General features: G+C 31.7%; 1 protein-coding gene across 1 annotated transcript; it reads right to left on the minus strand.

The window, feature by feature from the left end:
- Positions 1–23,987, minus strand: LOC140448015 (uncharacterized). Its single transcript, XM_072541054.1, has 6 exons — positions 23,879–23,987; positions 16,143–16,366; positions 10,553–10,688; positions 9,903–10,036; positions 6,241–6,472; positions 1–128 (listed from the first exon to the last, which is right to left on the minus strand). The coding sequence occupies exons 1-6, from the start codon at positions 23,919–23,921 to the stop codon at positions 55–57; spliced, it is 843 nt and encodes a 280-aa protein (XP_072397155.1). The 5' UTR covers positions 23,922–23,987; the 3' UTR covers positions 1–54.
- Between the last annotated feature and the right edge of the window lie 278 nt (positions 23,988–24,265).

The raw sequence follows: 24,265 nt of genomic DNA on the forward strand, positions 1-24,265 counted from the left end.
TAATTATTTTCTGTATATTTTATTCAATTTGTTTAACACATAATTATAATGTTTTTAAAACAATACCCACAATTTATGTACCAGGACTGTTGCAAATATACTCATATTTATTGTTAATATCGGACTCCCTAAAAATAGAAATATTATTTAAAAAAAAAGTTAGTAGTAGATTAACTAATAAAAATATAATGAGAATTGGTATAATTTTTATGTATTCAAGACGAACAAAAATATTTAGTATAATGGTAATATTTATAATTAAAGAAGCTATTGTAAGCGGGAGGAGCTCTTTGACAGTTTCTAGTCATATTTATAATTAAAAACATATTTTAAACGTTCGAAGCTCTTTGACAGTTTTTAAGTTAAACATAGCAATAATATGTAAATTCAAGACATAGTAACAACAATTTACGATAATACTAATATGAACAATGAAGTCTTTCGATAAGAGATCGATTAAAAAGGAACCAGAAACCCCAGAAGAACAGCTGTTAGTGCAAGATAAACCCAGCGAATGGAAAAGAGAAGCGAAATACCTAGAAGTCATTATGGACCAAGGCTTAACCTTTACGAAACACGTGGACACAATCATCCAAAAAACCGCAACAGCGAGAGCAGTAATAACAGGACTCACAGGTAGAAAAAGCAAACTGCGCATAAAGACGAAAATAAGATTAATAAACAGCATCATACTTCCTATAATCAAATATGGATTTTTCGAATGGTGATAAATAAACGAAAATACTTGCAGCCCACAATAACATCACATCCTCAGGGAAGCGGCATATGTACCCAGATACGTCCCTGAACGCTTTCTGTTTAGAGAACAGAATTAGCTTTGCAGAATTAAAAAATCACCCAAGCCCAATCCTGTGAAAGATAATAAGATATAAGTCATTCCATCGCTGGAAGCACAAAAGACCAAAACAGCAAATCCAGACAAATACATAAAGTCTAGATAACTCGTAGCTCTACCTACAGAAAAAGCCCCAGCACGCAGCACTGAAAAAAAAAATTAAAAAAAACGGGTGTGGCCGTCCAGTGGGACTGCCGGTAGAAGTAATATTTCTATACACGCGTTTGCCGTAACAAATTTATATGGGAGTCAATCTGCATAATCATTACATATGTAATGCTATAGGTAAGAGAGAGTAGAAAGAAAAACAGAATTAGGTATATGGTGCATCTTTTGCTGTATATAAACAACATTTGACCTGTAATAGGAGTATAGTAAATGAAGGATTGAATCAATATTTTGATGAAAATATACATTTTTATTTTCATATATGTATGAAAGGAATTGAATGAAAAAAAAAATTTACACATACCTACTCTGCAGTAAAATTCATTGTTTATTTTGTTATTAATATAAAAATACAAAACAATACACTGCAACATAATTCAATATAATAATACAAATTAAAATGCCAATGGCAATATACATAACTTACTTACGCATATGTTTAATTTACCATGATAATAGTATTAATAAAAAAATAATAATAATATTAATAAATATTAAATATATTTACAAAAGAAACATTTTTATTCTCGAGAGAGAAAATATATTTTCAGTATCTCTGTTACCTATAACTTACATATGTAATGATTTTTCCGATTCACTCCCGTACAAATTTCCAACGTCGAACGCGCGTATAGAAGTATAACTTTAAAAAATGTTTGTGGAAGATGAAAATAAAAAACCAATAACTCGGATTATGTTGTAAATTTTCATTTAATTTTAAAATTTCGCATTTTTGCGTGGATTACATATATTTAATAAGATTAACACGGGGTTTTTAAATATTTCAAAAATAAAAAAGGAAATTCGTATTGAGATTCGAACTCACATATACCAGCGTATGAACAAAACACGCAAAAAATTTGCCAATCAGACATAACAGTAATATATTTCAAAATTGACAGTTCTCGGTCATACATTCTTGAGAGAGAAAATATATTTTCTGTTTCTCTCTTACCTATATCTTACATATGTAATGATTCTGCCGATTTACTCCCGTACAAATTTCCAACGTCTAACGCGCGTATAGAAGTATAACTTCAAAAATACTAACAAAAAGGCCCCAGCAATCCAAAAAAATTAACAAAACCCCAAAACCTGGCAAGAAGGGCCCTCATCCTCGGATACCGAGTCGCCGAACTAGGGGCAGCCTAGAGCGGCGACTCGAAACCTGAGCAAGCAATTTCAGTTCGATGATACGTCATTTGAGAAAGCAGGAAAAGAGCGCCCCACGCCTGCATTGAACGGGATAGGATATCGTGTTAGAGTTCTTGTAACCAGGACTTCTACACAAAAAGCATTTGGCTGATAATTGTGCCCCTATGGGGCATCAGAATGTTATAGGGGGGAAAGGGATGGCCTGGAGTATTGGAGCACGGTGAAGTGGTTCCTGATAACACGAATCAATACACTGCGCTCCAATGAATGTCATTCTAAGGGGTGTGCAAGTCTTTCAAATCATATTGCTTGCGAGTAGAGAGGCTAATATAGCCTCTTAAAAGCACAGGATTTAGGTTTGTCGACTGGCCATGTAAGTATAGGGAAAAAAGTTACCTTGAATTTAGAAAAACTACACAATTGTTGTATTCTCCGGTAGCAAGCACTTTGAGTCCTGGTGTTAAGGTCTCTAATTATTCTTAAAGTATATTTCTTGCTCAGCGATTGAATAGATGTACTGATGGACTTTATAAAATAAACTTGCCCTTATAGTATGCAAGGCCATGAAAACTGTCAAAAAAAATTGGCAAACCTTACCAAGTGCATGGATTGAGCCGTAAGGACTTCTTCATAATAAAAGCACTAAAGGACTCTTAAGTAACTTTACCCATGACATTCGACTGATTAAAATAATGAAATATGATGACGCCTTTCACATTAAATCATTATACGGATCGCACATTTGGGAGGAGATGAAGAAAAGAAGCCACCGGAGAAAAAACAAAAAAAAAAGAAAACTGATATCCTAAATTTGGTTACTAAAGTATTAATACCAGCAATTAATTTTAAATTATGGAGTAATCTATTAAACTGTAAAAAAAAAGTTAACAGAAAGTAAAAATCAGTTATCTCATTTTAAAAAAGTTGTTTGCATCATAAGGAAAAATTGGTTAGTTAAAATATAATTTTTAGAAAGACATTTTTTCTAAAATTGCCTTCGGTTAACCTATTAACAGCCAAAGGTGCGTCTACGCACCCTTTTAATTTTTATTTTTTTTACATACTGCTAATATACTTAGTACTGTGACAAATATTCACAAATGTTCTAGCCTGTTTGTTTTATCATTATAACCATATGTACTTGATTTTAGATAAAAAAAAACTGTTTTACAATTTGTGAAACTAACACGATTTTTCTACTGTTTGAGAACATCATGAAGACAATAATTTTTTATCGACTTTTTGACCCAACGAAGATATATGGTATAATAATATAGCTTTAAAATACTATTACGCTTCATTCTAAATTGCATACTTGGATGAAACTTGGCCTGCAATTTTCCAATTTGATTAAAATATTGAGGAGTGTACGCACCCTTGGCGCATAACGGCATTAGTGACGATTGATGACCATAACATCAACCGTCGGTCAGTTACATATGTACTGCAATTGTAAGTAGGTATAATAGCTTTTCGTTACTGTGAGGTGGTTTATATTACATAAATAAGTACTAAAAATATTTGTTTGTTGCACAAAAGGGAATATTCAAAGTGATCTAAAGATGAGTTGACAACTTTTTTTGTTTCAAAATTATCTGTCAAGCCTGAAATTCGGTTCTTTTTTATCACAGTTAATATCAGTCAAGCAAGTACTTCTGGAATGTCGTTGGGCCAGAGCCAGAAGCGACCATTTGGACCTTTGACTGCACAGGAGATGATCAAACACGACCTTTGACTACTATGGAATTAATTGCATGTAATTGATGGATTCGACCTTTACTTGATGGAAATTCATTTTATGTAACAATACACATTTTATGTCACTTGAGAAAGGCAATCAGCTGAAACAGCTGTAGTGATAAGAGTTTAAAATAAATTTTGTGGAAGTTTTAAAAACAAAATTTTCAGTGTTTTATTGTTACATTAATTGCATGTGTTGAAGAAGATTTAGATATAGAGAATGTTACATATATCCTTCCTAATGTTGATGAAATTACTGATGATAAAAACCTAGATGATAACCTCAGATAGAAGAAGATAATATTGATGCAGAAATTTCTGGAACATATGGAATTTACGATCCGACAGCAAGTGATTCTGAAGAAGGTGATATCATACTCAGTAAAATTCGCATTAAAATGCGAAAACCTAATCAAAATAAATCGAAAATTTTACCAAAATTAGAAACAAGCACTACTCCAGCATTCTTGACTCATCCTGAAAGTAATAACAATCGTTTATTAAAGAACATCAAAGTCAGCCATGAAGGAAAGTCGCCCATCGAAATATTTTCATTATTTTTCGATGATGAAGTCACAAGCCAGATTATATATGTTTCAAATACTTATGCAGCACAAAACAATCGTCACAAATTCGATATGAATGATGCTGAACTGAAACACTTTATCTTCTTCTTCTTCAAGTGCCATCTCCGCTGCGGAGGTAGGCAATTATCATAGCTATTTGGACTTTTGAGACGGCTGCTCTAAAAAGTTCATTTAATGTACATCCGTACCACTCTCTCAGGTTGCGCAGCCATGACATTCTACGCCTCCCTATGCTTCTGTTTCCTTGGATCTCTCCCTGCATAATCAGTTGGAGCAAGGTGTATTTTTCTCCACGTGTAGTATGTCCGAGCTATTCCAATTTTCTTGTTTTAATTATATTTAAAATTTCTACTCCTTTATTTATCTTTGTCAGAACCTCTTTATTTGTGATGTGTTCTGTCCACGATATTTTCAGAATTCTTCTATACACCCACAGCTCGAATGACTCCAGTTTTTTCATTGATGTCGCTTTCAAGGTCCAAGATTCCATTCCATAAAATAAAGTCGAAAAAACATAGCACCTCGCCAACCTAAGTCTTAGTTCCAATTTTAAATCCCTTGTACATAGTACTCTTCTCATTTTGTTGAAGCCATTTGTATTCTGATTTTGATCTCCTGAATGTAAATGATTACATTTGGAGTTAATCCTTGTTCCCAGATAAGCATATTTGTCTACTTGTTCGACGTTGGTTCCGTTTATTGGAAGATTCTCGTTATTTCTTTGAGTTTTTGATATTCTCATAAATTTCGTCTTCTTAACATTAATTGTTAGACCATACTCTTTTCCATACTCCGCTATTCTGGCCACCAGTCTCTGAAGATCTTCAATATTTGCGGCTAAGATCACAGTATCGTCCACATATCTAATGTTGTTAATGGAAACTCTATTTACCTTTATTCCAGCTGTTTCACCCTCAAGAGCTTTTTTCAGGACCTCTTCGGAGTAGGCATTAAAAGAATTGGCGAGAATACGCATCCCTGTCCCACTCCACATCTTATTTCAATTTCTTCTGACAGTTGTTCGTTAACACGTACTTTTGCTCGCTGTTTATAGTATAAATGCCATTTATGTATATATTGCCACAGTTCGACATGTATTGGTCGAAACATGAAGATAAGGAAGTAGCCATTCTAAGGGAAACCATGGTAGAAATAAATTTAGATCAATCAAACAAAATATTCATTTGTCTAGATAAAAAAATTATTGTTTTTCATTGCTTGGCCGTTAATGGGTTAAGTTACAAAAGATAATTTTGGATATGAATATGTCATTTTTTACGTCCTACCTCGTATTATGACTTAATAATTTATAAAAATCATAAATTCGTATACCTTAAAGGGATCCATGTTGATGTTTAAAAAAATTTGGGAAGCAATATAATATTTCTTAGTTACGTCATTTTAAAGGTTTTTTAATAGGTTTTTTTTATACTGTTTTCACTTTGGATTAAATGCAAACAGCAATCACATTTTGAAGGCATAATGGCATATCTACATATTTCTCCAGATTTTGTCAATAACCTGATTATTATTTATAAATACTTTAATAAGCAAAACTTTTCATAATTGTATACATGCAAATGGTAGCTATAGTGTAAAATAAATGGTAGTAAGTGATAAAAATTAAATCGTCTTTTTTGCATTTATACCAGTTTGATTTCACATCGACAATACAGGTCGATGACAAAAGTCATATTTTTGTTAATAAGTAATTTAATTTTGTAAAAAACTTACCAGACGTATAGGGAACTATGCCATGGGAATGACTAGAAAAATAACCTCCTCCTCTATTAATATTTCTTTTTAATAAAAGTGATTTCTGACCTTTGTAAATATTATCTACTTCAACAATACATGTTAGATTGGCCCTATCATCTACAAACGAAGCTCTTTGGTTAAAGAACGAGGTAAAGCGTTTTGGAACATTACTATTTTGTCTTGTTGGTTGAGATGACCAGCTATATACCTTAAAACATTAGCAATGTCAAGATAGACATTCAAGATTACAATTTTTCGCATAAAGCTATAATTGGTTAAAATGTTTGGGACACCAATATAAATGAAATGTGAAAGTCCCTATGAAATCAGTACAAAGTCAAAAGCGCTTGGACTCTATACGAATTTCTGTGGTACTAAACAAACTAAGTTAGAACAAGCTATCTGGTAATATAATTATATTCTTTTATAAAATTTTTCTCACAGATAGATTCTTTAAAGTAATTAGTAATGGCAAAACATCCTCACATTACACAACCAAAAACCGTATCCCCCAAGGGGCTGGCCTTGGGGGATACGGTTAAGTAGCACAATATTTCACCGTAGTATAAACGATATAAGTTCGTTTATAAATGATCCTGTACAATATGGAATATGCTGACGACATTATATTCTTCTGTCATGGAAACGTCTCATCCACCACAAACACTTTACTACAGAACACGTTATATAAGATAAACAACTAGGCCAGTCAATCCGGACTTAACTTTTCCCCATCCAAGTCCAAAGTTATTTATTTTACCTGAAGACAAAACACGTAATCTTCAACTACTTCTCTGAATGAAAATTTTCTCCAAGTAGTAGACCAAATAAAGCTTCTCGGCATTATTTTTGAATAAAAATCTATCCTTTCGAGACAGAGACCACACATTCGAGAACTTAAGTGCAGCTGCCTAAAAAGAACGAACTTCCTTAAATCATAAGCCCATTATAGTTAGGGAACCGATGAGGAAACACTACTAAAAATATACCGAGCTCTTATCCAGACAGAACAGAAATGAATGAATTTGTACGCATAGATAACATGACGGAGGAACAATGGACTGAGCATTTCACGAAATTATATGGCGAAGGAGAAGAAGGGAACAGAAAAAGAATCATTAACGAAACTCACGATAGAGTACTAATATCAGAAGAAGAGCTACAAGAACGAATAAAAAAATTAAAAAACAGAAAAGCACCTGGTCCTGATAAGATAAACAATGAACTGCTAAAATATTGAGGAACAATACTACGCAAATGGCACCTAAAATTATTCTTCGATATAATAAATACCGGAATAGTACCAGCGCAATAGAAGGAAAGTCTCCTGCTACCGATACTTAAAAAGGGAGACTCAAGAAATCCTGAAAATTATAGAGGCATTATTCTAATGAATAGTACATTAAAATTGTTAACGGCAGTCATAAAAGATAAAATCGAGGAAAAAGCGAACATGGCAGATGAACAACAAGGCTTCCGGAAGCACCGCAGAATAATAGACGCAATTTTTATTATCAGACAAATAATAGAGAAGTCTATTGAATATGGAAAACCAGCATACATGTGCTTTGTAGATTTAAAAAGTGCTTTTGACAGGGTGAAGCGAAATGACATCTTAAATTTACTACAAGCTGAACAAATAGACCATCAGATAATAAGGACAATTAATTAAATTAAGAACAACAAGACCAGAGTTATAATGCCAACAGAGGAAACATAATGCATAGAACTAAAAGGAGGAATCCGCCAAGGAGACTCGCTCTGCCCATTGTTATTCAATATGGTGATGAATCAAATAATTCGCGAAGTAAGAAAACGATACGGATACCACACGGGAGCGCATAAAATCAAGAAGATACTATGCTATGCCGATGATGCAGTACTAATTGCTGATAACGAAGATGACCTACAAAGGCAGCTCCACACCTTCACAGCAAACAAACTTAATGTGAGAATATCAGTAGAAAAAAATAAATGTATAGCGATCAGTAAAGAGCTGCGTAGATGCAAACTAGAAATAGACGGAAAAATTGTAGAACAAGTAATGAAATTCAATTACCTTGGAGTAGAGATCACTAGTGACAGCGATATAAGAACAGAGACCACAAGGCAAGCATCAAAAGCGGCCAGAGTAAGTGGTTGCCTCCAAAAAACCATATGTAGAAACAAATATCTGACCACGGAAAGCAAAATGAAAGTATACAAGACAACAGTAAGACCAATCCTAGCATATGCAGCGGAGACAAAGACCGATACAAAAAAGACGAAACAACAAATCAACAAGAGTATTAAGATCAATAGCGGGCATATCATTAAGAGACAGACAAACCAACAGAAGTATAGGCGAACAATGCAAAATTCAAAATATTAACAGGTGGATAAAAAGAAGGAAAAAAATGTAACGAACATGTAAACCGAATAGGACTAGATATATTAGTGAACATATGTAAAAACAACAAGCCGTATAGCAGAAGACCCGTTGGAAGGCCGCCAAAAAGGTGGAAAGATAATATACAGTCAACAACGACTGAAACAGAATAAGATGCAGACGAACAGGAGTAATCCTAGTCGCGCGAAGAAGAAGAAGAAGAAGAAGAAGCTCTTATCCGCTCCAAACTTGACTATGGTAGTATTCTCTGCATCATGTCGTCAAGTACTCCACGTACGTTTACTAAATATAGACCAAAATACTTCTCTTTGACTCTGTCTAGGAGCATTCAGATTCTGTCAGGTGGAAAGCATTTACGTAGAATGTTTCGAACCTGCTCTTTATCTAAGACGACAACAACTTCTACTGCTGCTTTTCGCTAGAGTTTCAGCAAATCTCACAAACCGCACAAGAAATCTCATCTATAGTAAACAATAACAAGTTACTAATTATTCTGGTACATTGGTCCACTACATAGATGTTCATTTGTTCATTCCTTATTTAGGTAATATCAATCTGTTGTCCACTATACAATTATACAATACAAAAAGCTATACAATTTATTTAAAAAAAAATGTATTTCAAAAAGTGTATTGTAACTAATATTGTCCACAATCTAAAAGTAATAAAAATGTAAATAAAAATGTAAATTTTACCTGTGTTAATGACCACTAGCAGTCGAGACACATATTCCGAAAAAAAAAATACCTTTTAATGTTTGAAATAAAAAAAAAACTTTCCTAAAATCGAATGGTCACTTAATTTTTTTTTTCTGAAAAATGGCTTTGGCAGAGCCAATTAGCCACACTTATTTGTGTTTATTGTTAAAATCGACTGAATTTTAAATTATTATTGATTGCAGATTTATAGTCAAATGTTGGTACTACATATACCTAATATTTTTATGGATACATAAATTTTGTTTTGATATATTTTTATTTTCTTTTTTTTTCTTTTATTATTTTCTTGTTTTTTTTTTTGTTTTGTTCCTTTTTGTTTTTTGTTTTTTTTTGTTCTTTTTTTTTTTTAATTTATTTTTTTGTTTTTTGTTCTTTTTCTATTTTCTTATTTCTTTTATGTTTTTTTTTACTTTGTGGTATACTTTTTTTTTGTTTTTACAGTGATATTTCCAATATAAATGTTTCACAATATATAGAAAATATACCTATAAATAACTAATATTCATTAACTTCAATCACACTGTCTTTACCTGGTGTCCGTTCAAAAACCATGTAATTTTTGGCGCAATTTTAGATGGAGGAGTAATACATACTCCCATTACCTGTTCATTATAACCAGGATTTTCGTTGTCCACTGTTAGAATTATTTCACCTTTTAATTCATCTAAAATAAAATTTGTAACAAAGTTTTACTATGTCTTAAGTATAACAATTGTTTTTAAAAGTTAATTTTATTGAAAAGAAATTCAGATGTACATTAAATTTTATATACTTTTAAGTGTTAAGCGGTCGCTATATCACCAATATATACCTTATCAAGGAAAGTTTTTAACCAAATTTATGCAGCTGAGTATGAACCTGTTAATGTGAACAGGAGTGTGCGCATGAGAGACAAGTTTGTCATTATTATAATATCTTAATAATAAACCAAAAATTACCAAAAGAACAGATACGATACCGAACATAGTGATAGTAAAGTAGTGATCCACGAAGCCGATTAACTAGCTTAGGATAGAGAAGAGTGGAAGAGAACTGTAAAAAATATATAAAAAGTGCATGGTGTCACCACGTCTCTAAAAGAGAATATGACTGAGGAGAAGAATGAAAAGAATTTATATCATGACCTAGGTTTTGCAATGGGTAGATTGTTAATTACCTGTTTAATAATAGGAAAACTTACCCACTACAAACATCTCTTTCGAATCCTTAGCAGTTGCGATGTTTGGTACAGTCCAACTGGCCTCACAAGTGTAGTTTGCTGTAAGTTGGTTTTGTACATTGTTTAGTACTACTGTTTTAGCTGAACTTTCTTTAACCTGAAGATATAATGAAAACAATATTTAGAATATCTTTGATAAACATAGTATATAAATATATTTTTTTAATACAACTGATTCATGATTTACTCTATTTTAATACAATTATCAACATATCAACATTGTCAACATAATTAAAAATATATTACCAAAGACAATGATTATCAATTGCAATGAAAGACTTTGTGTAACATGTCGTCGCCTGAGAATTATACTGTTCTATATCCACTTTTTGGCAGTTTGGAGTTATATACATAGAAATTTTTGTAAAAATTAGCTTGTTCTATATCCATTGAAATGATGATAATATTCAGAACCAACTAAAAGTTTTCAGTAACATTTAGTTCTATATCCCGTATGCCTCAAAATATTTTTAAAATTATTTTGTTCTATATCCTCTTTAACTTTTAGAATAAATACGTTACTAGAATTATAGTGTTCTATATCCATTACGCATAATGTGCTTAATACCGGACTGTACGTGTATGTACATCATGGCATGTTGGTAAATGATCTATTGTTTTTTGTAAAAAGTGAATAGTAAGAAAATGTATTTAAACTAAATAGTAGTGGGTATTCCTGAAACAATTTAAGTAAGTACGTTTAATATTATTGTGTTGATTTAATCATCCTTATTAAACGAATTTGCAATATTACCTAACCTTAAAATTTTTATAGACACGGATATTTTATTGAATAAAATGTAATTAAACCTATTCAAATCAATAAAAAATCTTGATAATTATTATAAAAAGAAATATGTTACACATTATTATGTATTTGTAACTATTAAATTACTAATACGGGTTGTATGTGTTTTGATATGAATAGAGTAGTACAGGGGTGGATTAGCAATGGATTAGCATGAATGTTTCAGAAAGTAATGTGGTCATATTTCAAATTCGTTCCTTTTAATTTTGTAATTTTGATTCGAATTGCATGTGTTTCTTACTACATTGATATTTAAATCAATTTCTTTTTGCAGTTTATAATGAGTGCAAAACTTTCACCGTCGCCAACAAGGCCTTCTTCATGTCCTAGTGACGTTTGGAAGTAAGCTTACATTAAATTTTTTGAGAAATAATACCACTAAATAATATCTTATTTTAGCTCTTTGTGGCATATTATCGAAGAGGATGTCGAAAACGACAAAGAAAACATTAGTAAAAAAACATCTCAAGATAAGCACGAACCTAAAGCGACACCAAATGAAGGAAAAGTTGTTGTTTTACAAATGGTTACTTTAAACACTATGGATACACAAAATTTACAATTTAGCACACTGCAAGAAGTAGACGCATTGGCACAAAACTATGAAGAAAAAGAAAATAATCTTCAATTACAAAAGTTACCTGAGAGTCAAATTGAGATGGCAGAGGAAGAAGAGTATCTTAACGAAGAAGTTAATAAACCTGCGGTGATTAGTCGAAAACGAAAAAGAAGACCATCAGATTGTAAACAAAATATAAGAAAATATAAACGACAATCTGGACAAGAATATGTTGATACAATGAAGCGGACCAGGGAAAAGAAATCTGTGAAAATAGAGACATGTCGATCTGAAAATTGTGTACTACAGTGTACTGCTAAAATTACTCCTGACGAAAGAGATACAATTCATAGACAGTTTTGGTCTCTTAATGATGACAAAAAGAATCAGTTCTACTCACATGTGAAGCGTATTTTGGCAGTAAGAAAAAGAACAAACAATGAATTTTTTTTATGTATGTGGAGTTAAAATAAGAGTTTGCCAACATTACTTTTTTAATACATTAAATATTAGTAAACAGAGGATTTACTACTTTTTTAAAAGTGTAAAAGATGATGTTAGATGCATTGTTCGTTCCCCTATTCGTGGCAGGCATCAGAAGAAATCTCCGAGGGAAAAAAACAAAAAGTACGAGAACATATTAACTCTTTTCAAAGAGTCGACTCTCACTATTGTCGACAGAGTTCTACCAGACAATATTTGGAAAAAAATTTAAATTTACAAAAAATGTATGATCTATACAAAACTCAAGAATCAGAACCAGTCAAATATCATATGTATCGGACAATATTCAATACTGAATTTAATTTGACATTCTTTTGTCCCAAGAAAGATATATGTGATAAGTGTGCAGCATATAATTCTCTTACTAATCCGACTGAAGCAGATATTTTAAAATTTGAAACTCGCAAGAAAAATAAAGATTTGGTACATCAGGAAAAAAACCGAGACAAATTTATATCCTCCGAGGGCAAATGTGTTGGTGTTTTATGTTTTGATCTGCAAAAAGTTTTTTCGCTACCAAAATCTAACGTAAGCAATTTTTATTATAAAACAAAATTTTCTTGTTATAATTTAACTGCTCATTTCGACAAAACTAAGATCGTATATAATACCTTATGGCATGAAATGATTTCTGGTAGAAGCGGACTTCATATTTCTTGTGCTTTGATTAAAATACTTAAAAAAGTAGTACTAGATAATCCTGCACTTGAAAAATTAATTTTATGATCAGACAGCTGTGTACCTCAAAATAAAAATTGAATAATGACATTTGCTTTGCAACATTTTTTGCAATCCAATTCTTCAGGTCAGATAAAAATAATAGAACAGAAATTTGGTGAACCGGGTCACAGCTGTGTACAAGAAGTCGATGCAGCTCATAGTTGTATAGAAAGGTTTGTAAAAAATGTAGATATTTGGAGCCCCGTAAGTTTGTTAAAAATTTTAACGAAGATTCCAAACTCGTGGAAGATGAAATTTAAATTTTTTCAAATGATCACTGCAGATTATAAAAATTACCAAGCAGAATCAGAAAAATTATCCTATCGAAACGTACCTTACACTAAAGTGAAACATCTGATATACGAAAAAGAATTTCTTTTAATCATAAAATATGGTGAACTATATGAAGGGCCACTTAAGGAAATTAAACTGGAAAACGTTAAAAAAACGCGATGTCAAATACATAATAATTTACCAGAAGTGCTGCAACTCGTTAATTTAACACCAAAATTACCTGAATTAAAGAAAAAGCATCTCAAAGAGATGATACCGTTCATGCCGGAAGTTGTTAAAGAGTTTTACAATGTTGTTTTGAAGCACAATTCAAGTATCATGTGCAACAAAGAAAAACAAAAGAAATAGACAAATAAGGAAAGTAGCGAGAAATAGAAGATTATTGTTTTTTTAGTACACCTAATAATTGTATTTTTGTTTAAGTTACGGTCATATATTTAATAAATTTTGGTTTTTATTTGATAATTTGTCATTACCACCAATAAAACATTTTAAGAATTAGTTAGTTCTATATCCACTATACATGTTCTATATCCCAAATATTTCAGTTAAATGTTCCTTTTGTTCTATATCCAAATAAATTTTTCCGTATTACATGTTAATGTTGTTTTAATTGGCAATAATAAAGCACTATAACAAAAAGTAATTTAATATGCAAACAGTGATCATGATCTGTAAAACAATTTTTCAATAATATCAAAAATATTTTACATTAAATTTAAAAACGCTCTCCTGTAAAATTGAGTTTTAGGAGATGGAACAGTATAATTCTCAGGCGACGATGTGTTATACTGGCTTGTTTCTAGGTAAATAAAAAATACAGTTTTCAACTCAAAAAAGTCCACCTGGATATCTGGCAACATTTATTGGATTTTGTAAAAATCTATATTGTTTAATTTCTTTTTATACTTTTTTTATACTTTTTGTATCTTTGATAACACCAGTTAATGAAACCGAACTGATCCAAACAATTAATAGTATTAAAAGCAAATCTTCATATAGTACTAATGGACTATCCATAAAAATTTTCTTAAATCTCCCAAAAAATGTTTTATAAGTCCTGGTCTCACTAATTAATGATTCCTTTTTATTCCAATCTCAACATTTAGTAATTACTTTTTACGAATAGAATGTCATAAAACCAATTATAATATATTTTAGTTAATATATATATATATATATATATATATATATATATATATATATATATATATATATATATATATATATATATATTAAGGATCACTCGAAGAGTGGTGGGTTTTTCGGTCAAAAGGTGGAGAGAAAAAAGACAAAGAAGGTGGCTACTTCATCTATTTATTGAAGACGTTTCGCTTTCTAATCAGAAAGCATCATCAATTCATCTAAAAAAAGCAATATGAAAAATCAAACATCCATAGAAAAGTTATTATGAGTGTGTTTCCTCAAAAAGACATGTAGCAGTCAATGATATTAAATATGTAAAGAAGCTTACGACAATGGACATTATAAGATTATGTTGTATAAACAATTAATTGAAACTAAATAAAGTTTAAAAATAAACTCAAACTTAGTACAGCAAAAGACCATGTGGTAATTGTACATGTATATAAACATTATGTAAAAAAACTTAAGTAAAAAACATTAATTTTTAGAGAACTAAAAAGATCATAAGATGCACTTCCAACAGTATATTATTAGTTAAATTTAATTTTAACTTTAGGTAACATTATTAAATTGATTAAGATTGAAATATAGTGATATTTAAAATATAATGAGGTTTCCACTTTTAGCTTCTTAGCTGCTGCCGGTTAAATGGGAGCAACAAGTAGAATCCACGCCAAACAACGAGAAAAGACAGTGGCCTTGAGGTCAAAATATGACAGAACAGCAAGGCAAATTACCAACCTCTAGTACAATAAAGCGGTAAATTTAAAGAATATGATAAATTTGGGTGACGAACCTGTCAGTAAAAACCAAAAAATGAAAGAAAAAGGTGGTTAAGATCACCATTTTTCCCAGAGTGATTGGTTAGGAGAGACAATGAACAAACAAGTGAGGTCAATCCAAAATATCATTTATATTAAAATAGTCTACGTTGTGGCTGGATAGCCAGCCTTTATCTGTGCTAAGTTTGAGTTAATTTGTAAACTGTATTTAGTTTCAATTAATTATTTACACATAACATAACATAACCTTAAAATGTCCATTGTCGTAAGCTTCTTTACATATTTAATATCATTGACTGCTACATGTCTGTTTGAGGTAACACACTTATAATAACTTTTCTATGAATGTTTGGTTTTTCATATTGTTCTTTTTAGATGAACTGATGATGCTTTCTGATTAGAAAGCGAAACGTCTTCAATAAGTTGATAAAGTAGCCACCTATTTGTCTTTTTTCTCTCTACCTTTTGACCGAAAAACCCACCACTCTTTGAGTGATCCTTAATTTATATTGCTTTCTATGTATGTATATATTATATATATATATATATATATATATATATATATATATATATATATATTATCTATTTAAAATTGAGAGTTATTGAAAGGGGTGGCTTGACAAATGACAGATTTTGATATCGATAAAAGATGGATCGACTTTTACACAATTCAATGCATATTGCCAAATATCAAGATAGATTCTTTTTAGTGACTAATCCTGTATAAGTTATACGTACGTCAACAATTATTCCAGGTACAGTAAATATTTGAATGGGAGGCTTCTCATCTGGGGTAAAACGGTAGAATTCTTTATTTTCTTTATACCAACGTACACTAATGAGATGATCTTCCTCATTTTTTGGTTTAAAATTGCAAACAAGAGTTGCACTATCTCCTATTTTTACAGAGGTTGGCACTTCTACTTCGACACTACGTTCAAGGCATGGTATACAATGAACACCTAAATTAAAAGTTGATAATAAAAAAATGAAAAAAGGTTAACTCACATAAATATTATTTAAAACTACTGAATTAAACAGGTAATCAGTTGACATAATTGTTATAGATAGTATTTATATAGAAAAAAGTAATGAGAACAACTAATAAAGTAAAAAGTGTAATAATACGCAAAAACACGTGGAACACGTACACTTGTACTTGGGGGGCTAGTACGTGTTGACATTAGGCGTATTTTAAGCCGTGTTTAAACTTTTAAGATAGCTACGATTTAATACTAGCTAATGTCGACAACGTTCTAGCCCGCCGTGTGCTTGTTGATTGTTCAAGGGCGAACAGCTATTTGTTTATTGCTTGTTAACTTAATGAAAAAGAAACTTTCTTCCACCTTTTTAAATAGTAAATTGTCAAATAGGTTTAAACTTTCTATTTATGTACAAGTGTTAGCAAAATTTGCACCATATAAAAAGTTATGAGGACTCAAAATTAGTCCTAAAATTTGTAATAACTTGTAAAATATAGGTTTCTTATACATCGTGGAAACCACTTATGGAATAAAATTGTTTGTGTCCTTATTTTAGAAAATAATAAAAAACGTTAAGATACCTTAACTTTTAAATTTAAATGTTCGCTTTTTAAATATAAATTTGAATGTACAGGGTGATCCACGCACGCCTGGCATAGTCCATAATCTGTATTTTAAATGAAACACCTTGTATATTTTTATGTTTTTAAAAGCTCCTTAATAACCTGATCTCAACAAACCATATAATTTACGGTCTATTATGAATAATACAAGGTAAAATTTTGAAATTAAGTATAATTTTCTTTAAGACAATTAATTCATAGAATACCCGAGGTAATTGATTGGATTACATTAAAATAAATACTCAAAATGTTCTCCACCTTGTTGTTGGCAATAACACAGTCTCCTATAAAACTCGTCCCGAACTTTGTTTACAGTTTAAGGTGAAATATTTCGTATTTCTGTAGTTATCCTTTCGTTGAAGTCTTCAATGCTAGTTGGTTGTGTTGCATATACTTTATTCTTAAGATAACCCACAGAAAAAAATCCGAAGGCGTAAGATCTGGCGTCTTCAATGCTAGTTGGTTGTGTTTCATATACTTTGTTCTTAAGATAACCCCACAGAAAAAAAACCAAAGGCGTAAGATCTGGCGACATAGCTGGCCATTCAATAGTACCCCTTCGTCCAATCCATTTATTAAAGAAGATTTCATTCAAGTAATTTCTCATCATTAAAGCATAATGGGGTGTTGCACCGTCCTGCTGGAACCAGAAAGTTTCATGCGGTAGGGTCTGATCTGTTGGATTGTAAATATTTTTCTGCTGTTAAATTACCATCTACAAATATAGTACCAATAATATGATCTCCTATAATACCTGCCCAAACACTCAACTTTTGAGAATACTGAGTGTGTGTCTCACGCATCCAATGAGGATTCTCCGCTGACCAATATCTACAGTTTTGTCGGTTTACCTCTCCGTTCAATGTAAATCTTGATTCATCAGAAAAAAGAATTGCGCCAAGAGCTATTTCATTTGTGTTAATTTTATCCATCATTCTTTCGCAGAAATCCATTCTACGATCTGGATCGTCTTCTGTTACCTCCTGCACAAAAGTCAATTTATATGGATGAAGTTTTTCTTCATGGGACACCTTAGGACAGTTGTGTGACTCACATTATTTTGACGTGCAATTTGACGTGAACTTGACATTTGATTCTCTACGACACTTAACAAAATACCCACTTTCACCTCATCTTCAATGAAGTTCGGTTTTCTTTTTAATGGTTTGACATGTCCAAGTTTTCTGAATTGTGCATAAATTTTGGACACAGTATCTTGTCCAATAATAGGCAACTGAGGATACCTCTGATTAAATAAGTTTGCTACTACAATTTACTTCTACAATTCTCCCCGTAACCGATCATCATTAAAATTTCAATTCGGTGGGTCTCAGTTAAATACCTATTTCATTTTTATTTCTGCAAGAAATTAGCTTTTAATTAGGAATTTATTATTTTAATGTAAAATGTCAACACACCAACAACTGATTGATAACAATCCTCATTATTTACCGATTTAGTTTAATTAGCAGACTATCTAGACAGTTTTTACCTATTCATGACAAAAAATGTTAACATGGTTATAAAACAGAAATTTTCCCCAATATACTGACACTTAGAGTAGATGTGTATTGTCTGTATTTAGCTAATTTAAAATAGTACCATAACACGTGACAAATTATTAATTTCAAAATTTCACTTTATATTGTTCATTATAGACCCTTCCTGATATAGTTCGTTGAAATCAGGTTGTTAAGAATCTTTTAAAAACATAAAAATATACAGGGAGTTTCATTAAAAATAAGGATTATGGACTATGCCAGACTTGCGTGGATCACCCTGTACATTTAAATTTATGTTTAAAAATCGCACATTTAAATTTAAAAGTTAACGTGTCCCAGAGTTTATTATTATTTTCTATAATAAGGACAAAAACAATTTTATTCCATAAGTGGTTTCCACACTGTATATAACCTATATAGTATTTTTAACGTATTTTTAGCCGTACTTACGTAAAAATTGGTACCACTTTTTGAGAAGGAGGACCTACATATTCGTATTCTTTTTTTATAAACATCTAAGTGACCAAAGCATCATAACACAAATAGTAGCTTGTTTACCGGCGGGATGCGCACATACGCAGTATGAGTTACACCAGATTTGATGAGGCTTCACTATACGTTACTAGATATCTTCTTTCTGTAAGGTATGATTTAAGCAAATTTGTGCAAGTAAGAGTAAGGCAGATTTTTCTTTAATTTGTACAGAAATGCTAGGCATCAAAAAAGGCTGCAGTAGAGTATTTCTTGTTTTCGAGGCTAGTTCTTATTGTTGTGTACAATCTGTGAACTTGTTCTATTGTAGCGTGTTGGTTAAGAAATCCGAATTGATGGTTAAGTATAAGACCCTTTTGTCCAATATTGGTTTGATTTTTCTTAACAGAAGTTTTTCAAAAACTTTGAAATGACTGGGAGTAAACTAATCGGTCGATATGAGTTGACATCTTTTGGATCTTTACCAGGTTTTTGAATGAGTATAATCTGTGACACTTTCTATTGCGTAGGAAAGTAGTGCAGACTTAACATAGCATTAAAGATCAGTGTAATTATTTTGTAGCAATCATGGGTTAGTTCTTGAAGGACCTTAACTGTAATGAGATCGTATCCTGACGCCTTCTTAGGTTGTATCTCACTTTTTATTATCTGTTTTACTTCTTTAATGTTAAATTGGGAGATTGGTAGTTTTATTTGATATGGAGCGTCAAGAAAAGAATGAAGGGGTTCTTTTTGTTCTCAGGCACCTCTCTGGTAAATAAACTAAAACTTTCGAAAGATGTTCTGCGAATGTCTCGGATTTCTCTGTATATGTTCTTGCACATTTACCTTTGGTATTTTTTAAAGGAGGTATGGCGTCTTGTGACCTTTTTCATTTTCTCGTCGCTTTCCATAAATAATAGTTTGTATCTTTAAACGGCGTCAGATTTTCTAGATAAGTTTAGATTTCCTTATTTTTTCTTCTTTCAACACATTTCTTGTGGTTATTTTGTTTAGGTTTGCTTTGTCAATAGGTGCGTGTGTCTTTTGCCACTTTCTCCTTGGTTTTCTTTTCTCTTCAATCAAAGTGTTGGCACTCAGAGAACAATTTATGATTTCCTTTCATATTGTCTGTTCAGGAGTAGCACTCCATCAGGCCTTTTGTATGAAAGTAGTTAGATATTATACAGCATTTTCAATTTGTATTTCTGTTTTGAATGACTTCTGTCAAAGTTCATTGATATTTGTTCGGTAAGTGCACTTCGAAATATGTTCTAGTTTGTTTGATTATTGGTTAGGACCGGAGGCTTACTTCTAAATATGCCTTTATAGTGTAGGTCAATTAGAATGGGAGAATGGTCTGACGAAAAGTCCCACCATGATTCTATTGTGCAGTAGTTAAGACATATACCTTTAATCACACAGAAATCTAGGAGATCGGGTGTTTTATTTGGATTTGTAGGCCAATAAGTTGGTTCTTCTGGTGATATACATTATAGATTGTTTCCCATTATTGATTTCAGAAATTGTCTATCCCTTGTTGTGATTACCCTAGAGCCCCGGTGGTGATGTTTGCAGTTAAAGTCTCCTCCTGCTATGAATTTGTGTCCAAGAGAACTAAAGTAGGTATTAAAGTTGTTTTCGTTAATGGATTGGTCAGGAGGTCAGTAGACTGCAGATAAGGTAAGGTTGCCTAGCCAGTCTTTAATGACAATGCTAGTTGATTGTAGGTACTTTTCACTGTACTTATTTAACTCATGATGTTTTATATTTGATTTAATGATGATAGCTGTGCCTCCGTGTGCTTTGTCGTTTGGATGTTTTGTATAGTGAACAATGTATTTTGAAATTTTAATTTAATTTTTGTTAGTTAGATGAGCTTTTGGTATGAGCATAACATCAATTTTCTTCTCGTTGAGAAAAATTTTGATTTCTTGGATATGCCTCGTGAGGCCATTTGAGTTCCAGACGGCTATTTTAAGTCTGTTTTGCATTAGTGCATTTTGAAAATCATAGTGGTAAGGAGATTAAGCATAGTGTCCATTTTCTCCATTAGTTTTGCCATTAGGTTTTCAAGGTTGGCAATTGTAGTTAAATGGTTTTGGGCTGACATCATTCTGTTGCTTTGTGATTTCAGTCGTTTGACTATTTCCTGAAGTTTTTTGAGCTTAAGAAACACCAGAGATTACTGTTTGATTGCTAGTTTCCTTGGTGCCTGTTTCCTTGCCAGCGACAAATTTTATACAGGATAGAACAGTGTTTAACTACCTACTCTTCCATGCATTCAAAAAGATACCCAGCTGCCGAACTAAAGTGAAATAAGATAATATAAACATATTAAGTTCAAATCCAGTGAACAACTTGGTCATATCTTTTTTTAGCCTAAGAGTGCATACTCTTCCAGTCAGAAAGTAAGTTTATAATTTTATAAAAAGAATCAGGATATTCTATTAAACAATACCAGATGGTACAAATACAATTACATTGACAACAAAAATCAAATCGAATGTATCAGCTATAATGGAGTTATAAACAGTATGCACAGATAATACTTATTTTTAACTAGATATTGAATTTTGTAAACAAGATTTTTGATTACCTACCCATAAGCTCTTCATTATGACCATTTTTAGCATGTATTCATGGAAGAATTTAAACAAAATATTGTGAGTAAATAGACTCAGAAACTCAAAGTGTGAAGATATGTAGTTGATATGTTGTATATTTAGACTAATGGATCAAAAACATTCAACAAAGTTTTAATGGATATCAAATCACAAAGACCGACAAAATGCAAAGACCACAGACTGATAAGTTTACTGGAGGACCACAGACTGGAAGATCTAAGCGGCGAGACACAATTTGGTTTCAAGAGCGGACTGGGTACACGTGAAGCAGCTTTCTGCTTGAATACGCTTGTACAAAACTACATGGATCAATGAAAGGATATAGTCATAACATTCCTCGATTATGAAAAAGCGTTTGACACCGTAAAACATGACGCAATGATAAAAATGCTACACAACGATAACATTGACGAGAAAGATATGAGTTACCCAGAATCTCTATTGGAATCAAAAAGCACGAGTGAGACTGAACAAATCAACCAACACAGAAGAATTTGAAATTTTAAGAGGGGGTGTATTTTGTCTCCTATGCTCTTCAATCTCTGTGTGAAGAACATTTTTGCAGAGGTACTGGAAGGTTCTGAGTGTGGAATAAAGGTAAACGGTTTCCCGATAAATAACATGCCGACGACACCGCAATAATAACAGACAACGAAGATGATATGCAGTGGATGTTAAATAAAATAAACACCGTAGGAAAAATATATGGCTTGAAGATAAATGCTGGAAAAAATAAATGCATGGCAATAAGAAAAAATGCACTTTAAAGAATACAACTGCAAGTAGATAATGCTCCAATCGATCAAGTGAAAACATTTAAATACTTGATAATGATGATGAATGACCAATGGGATCCTCAACAAAAAATAAAATGCCATAGCGATCAAGCAAGACAAGCTTTCATCAAATTTAAACCGCTACTATGTAACCGCAATATTTCCTTCAATCTCCGCTACAGGATGGTTAAATGCTATGTATGGTCCATATTGTTATACGGCATGGAAACATGGACGTTAAGAGTATCTTCCACTTATAAGTTGGACTCCTTCGAAATGTCGACTTTGCGAAGAATGTTTCGCATACCATGGACAGATGGGGTGACAAACGAGGAAGTCTTAAGAAAGGTAAATACTGAGAAAGAACTACTCAATTTAATCAAGGTACGAAAAAATGGATACCTCGGCCATATTCTGAGAAGAAAAAAATACGCAATCCCTCAACTAATCGTCCAGGGAAAGATTGAAGGCAAGAGAGGAGTAGGTCGGAAATAAATGTCGTGGCTACGAAACATAAAGAACTGGACAGGCATAAATAACAATGGCGATATTTGCATACCGCAAAAGACAGACGTCTGGCCTTAAGATAATTCGCCAACGCACTATAGGTGCACGGCACTATAAGAAGAAGAAGAAGGCTATCAACCCTAAAGACAAACTTAGTCAAAACCACGATGGAAAAAACTCACTACTTTTTTGGATTGTTAATTACAAAGGAGGATACATGATTATGCAACCTAAGTTTACAGAAAGCTAAGCCACCTCAACAGATATGTAAATTCTCGCTCAAACCACAACCTAAATATCAAAAAGGGAATCATCAAAACAAAAATACATTTCAAAGGAAAAACACGGTTAACAAAGGTCTTAAAAAAATGTCCAATATTATTTGTAAATAAGGACTAAGCCACAATTTTACTTTATAATAAGTTTATTTTGAGGTTTAGATTTACACTTCGGAAATCGCCTTTTAAGAACGATTAGATTTTGATATCAATCTAAGCATATTACTTCATTTTTAGAATTTTAACTCAAAACATAACTGTTTTCCTCCAAGATCGAGGACAAGTAAGTCAAATGTCGAATTAGCTGTCAGAATGCACCACCTAATATCTACTGATTAACATAAAGCTTTTAATTTATAAAAATTATTTTGAAAACGATTTTAGCATTGCAAATCGAAACGTCAAAAAATGTAAAATGTAATTCATAATACAACCAATTTTATTTCCATATAAATACAATATTTAATATATCACAAGAAAACAGTTTCAGAACCTCTTGAAGACAAAGTTTTCCTTCCCCACTTAATTTCGCGTTAACTGTAATTCTCCCCATAATTCTCAAAAATAAATATGGGGTAATCTGCCGTAAGGTTTATTCTGAATATCGAAAATAATAACTATCAACAAAGATTAAATATAAAATCACAAGAAAATCCGTTAACTTTTATAAGTAAAAACTTAGATAAATATAAAAATAGTATTCTTACCTGCCAAAAAAGTAACAATAATAAAGCAAACGTATTGAAACATGATTCTTCAAAGACTTTTAAAATCTGTTTACCAAAAATTACTGAATTATCAATTTCATAATAATAAATTAAACATTAAAATAAACATTAAACATAATAATTTCTATTTGATATGATAAGACACTAGAAATAAAGATATTAGTACAGTACCAATTAATGGTGTTAGTCAAGGAAAATTGTTATTGATTATTGTCTTTTATTTTAGCTTCATTATTATATAAATATGTTATTTGAATTGACATATTTGGGCACATCATTAACACAGCATAGGAGTATTAATGACCCCAACAATATTGAACTCTAAGGAGCCCCAATATCAATATCACCATAATCTGATCGTGAGTC

The sequence above is a fragment of the Diabrotica undecimpunctata genome, chromosome 8 (assembly GCF_040954645.1).
Source record: "Diabrotica undecimpunctata isolate CICGRU chromosome 8, icDiaUnde3, whole genome shotgun sequence".
NCBI classification, from domain to species: Eukaryota; Metazoa; Arthropoda; class Insecta; order Coleoptera; family Chrysomelidae; genus Diabrotica; species Diabrotica undecimpunctata.

What these genes read in the sequence shown, in the direction of transcription:
- LOC140448015 (XM_072541054.1), bottom strand. Translation starts at nt 23,921, where the DNA reads ATGTTTCAATACGTTTGCTTTATTATTGTTACTTTTTTGGCAG. An exon ending in GAAAGAGATGTTTGTAGTGG is followed by an intron (nt 10,037 to 10,552) that starts GTAAGTTTTCCT and finishes ATTTTATTTTAG; the next exon opens with ATGAATTAAAAGGTGAAATA. An exon ending in GGTTTTTGAACGGACACCAG is followed by an intron (nt 6,473 to 9,902) that starts GTAAAGACAGTG and finishes TAATGTTTTAAG; the next exon opens with GTATATAGCTGGTCATCTCA.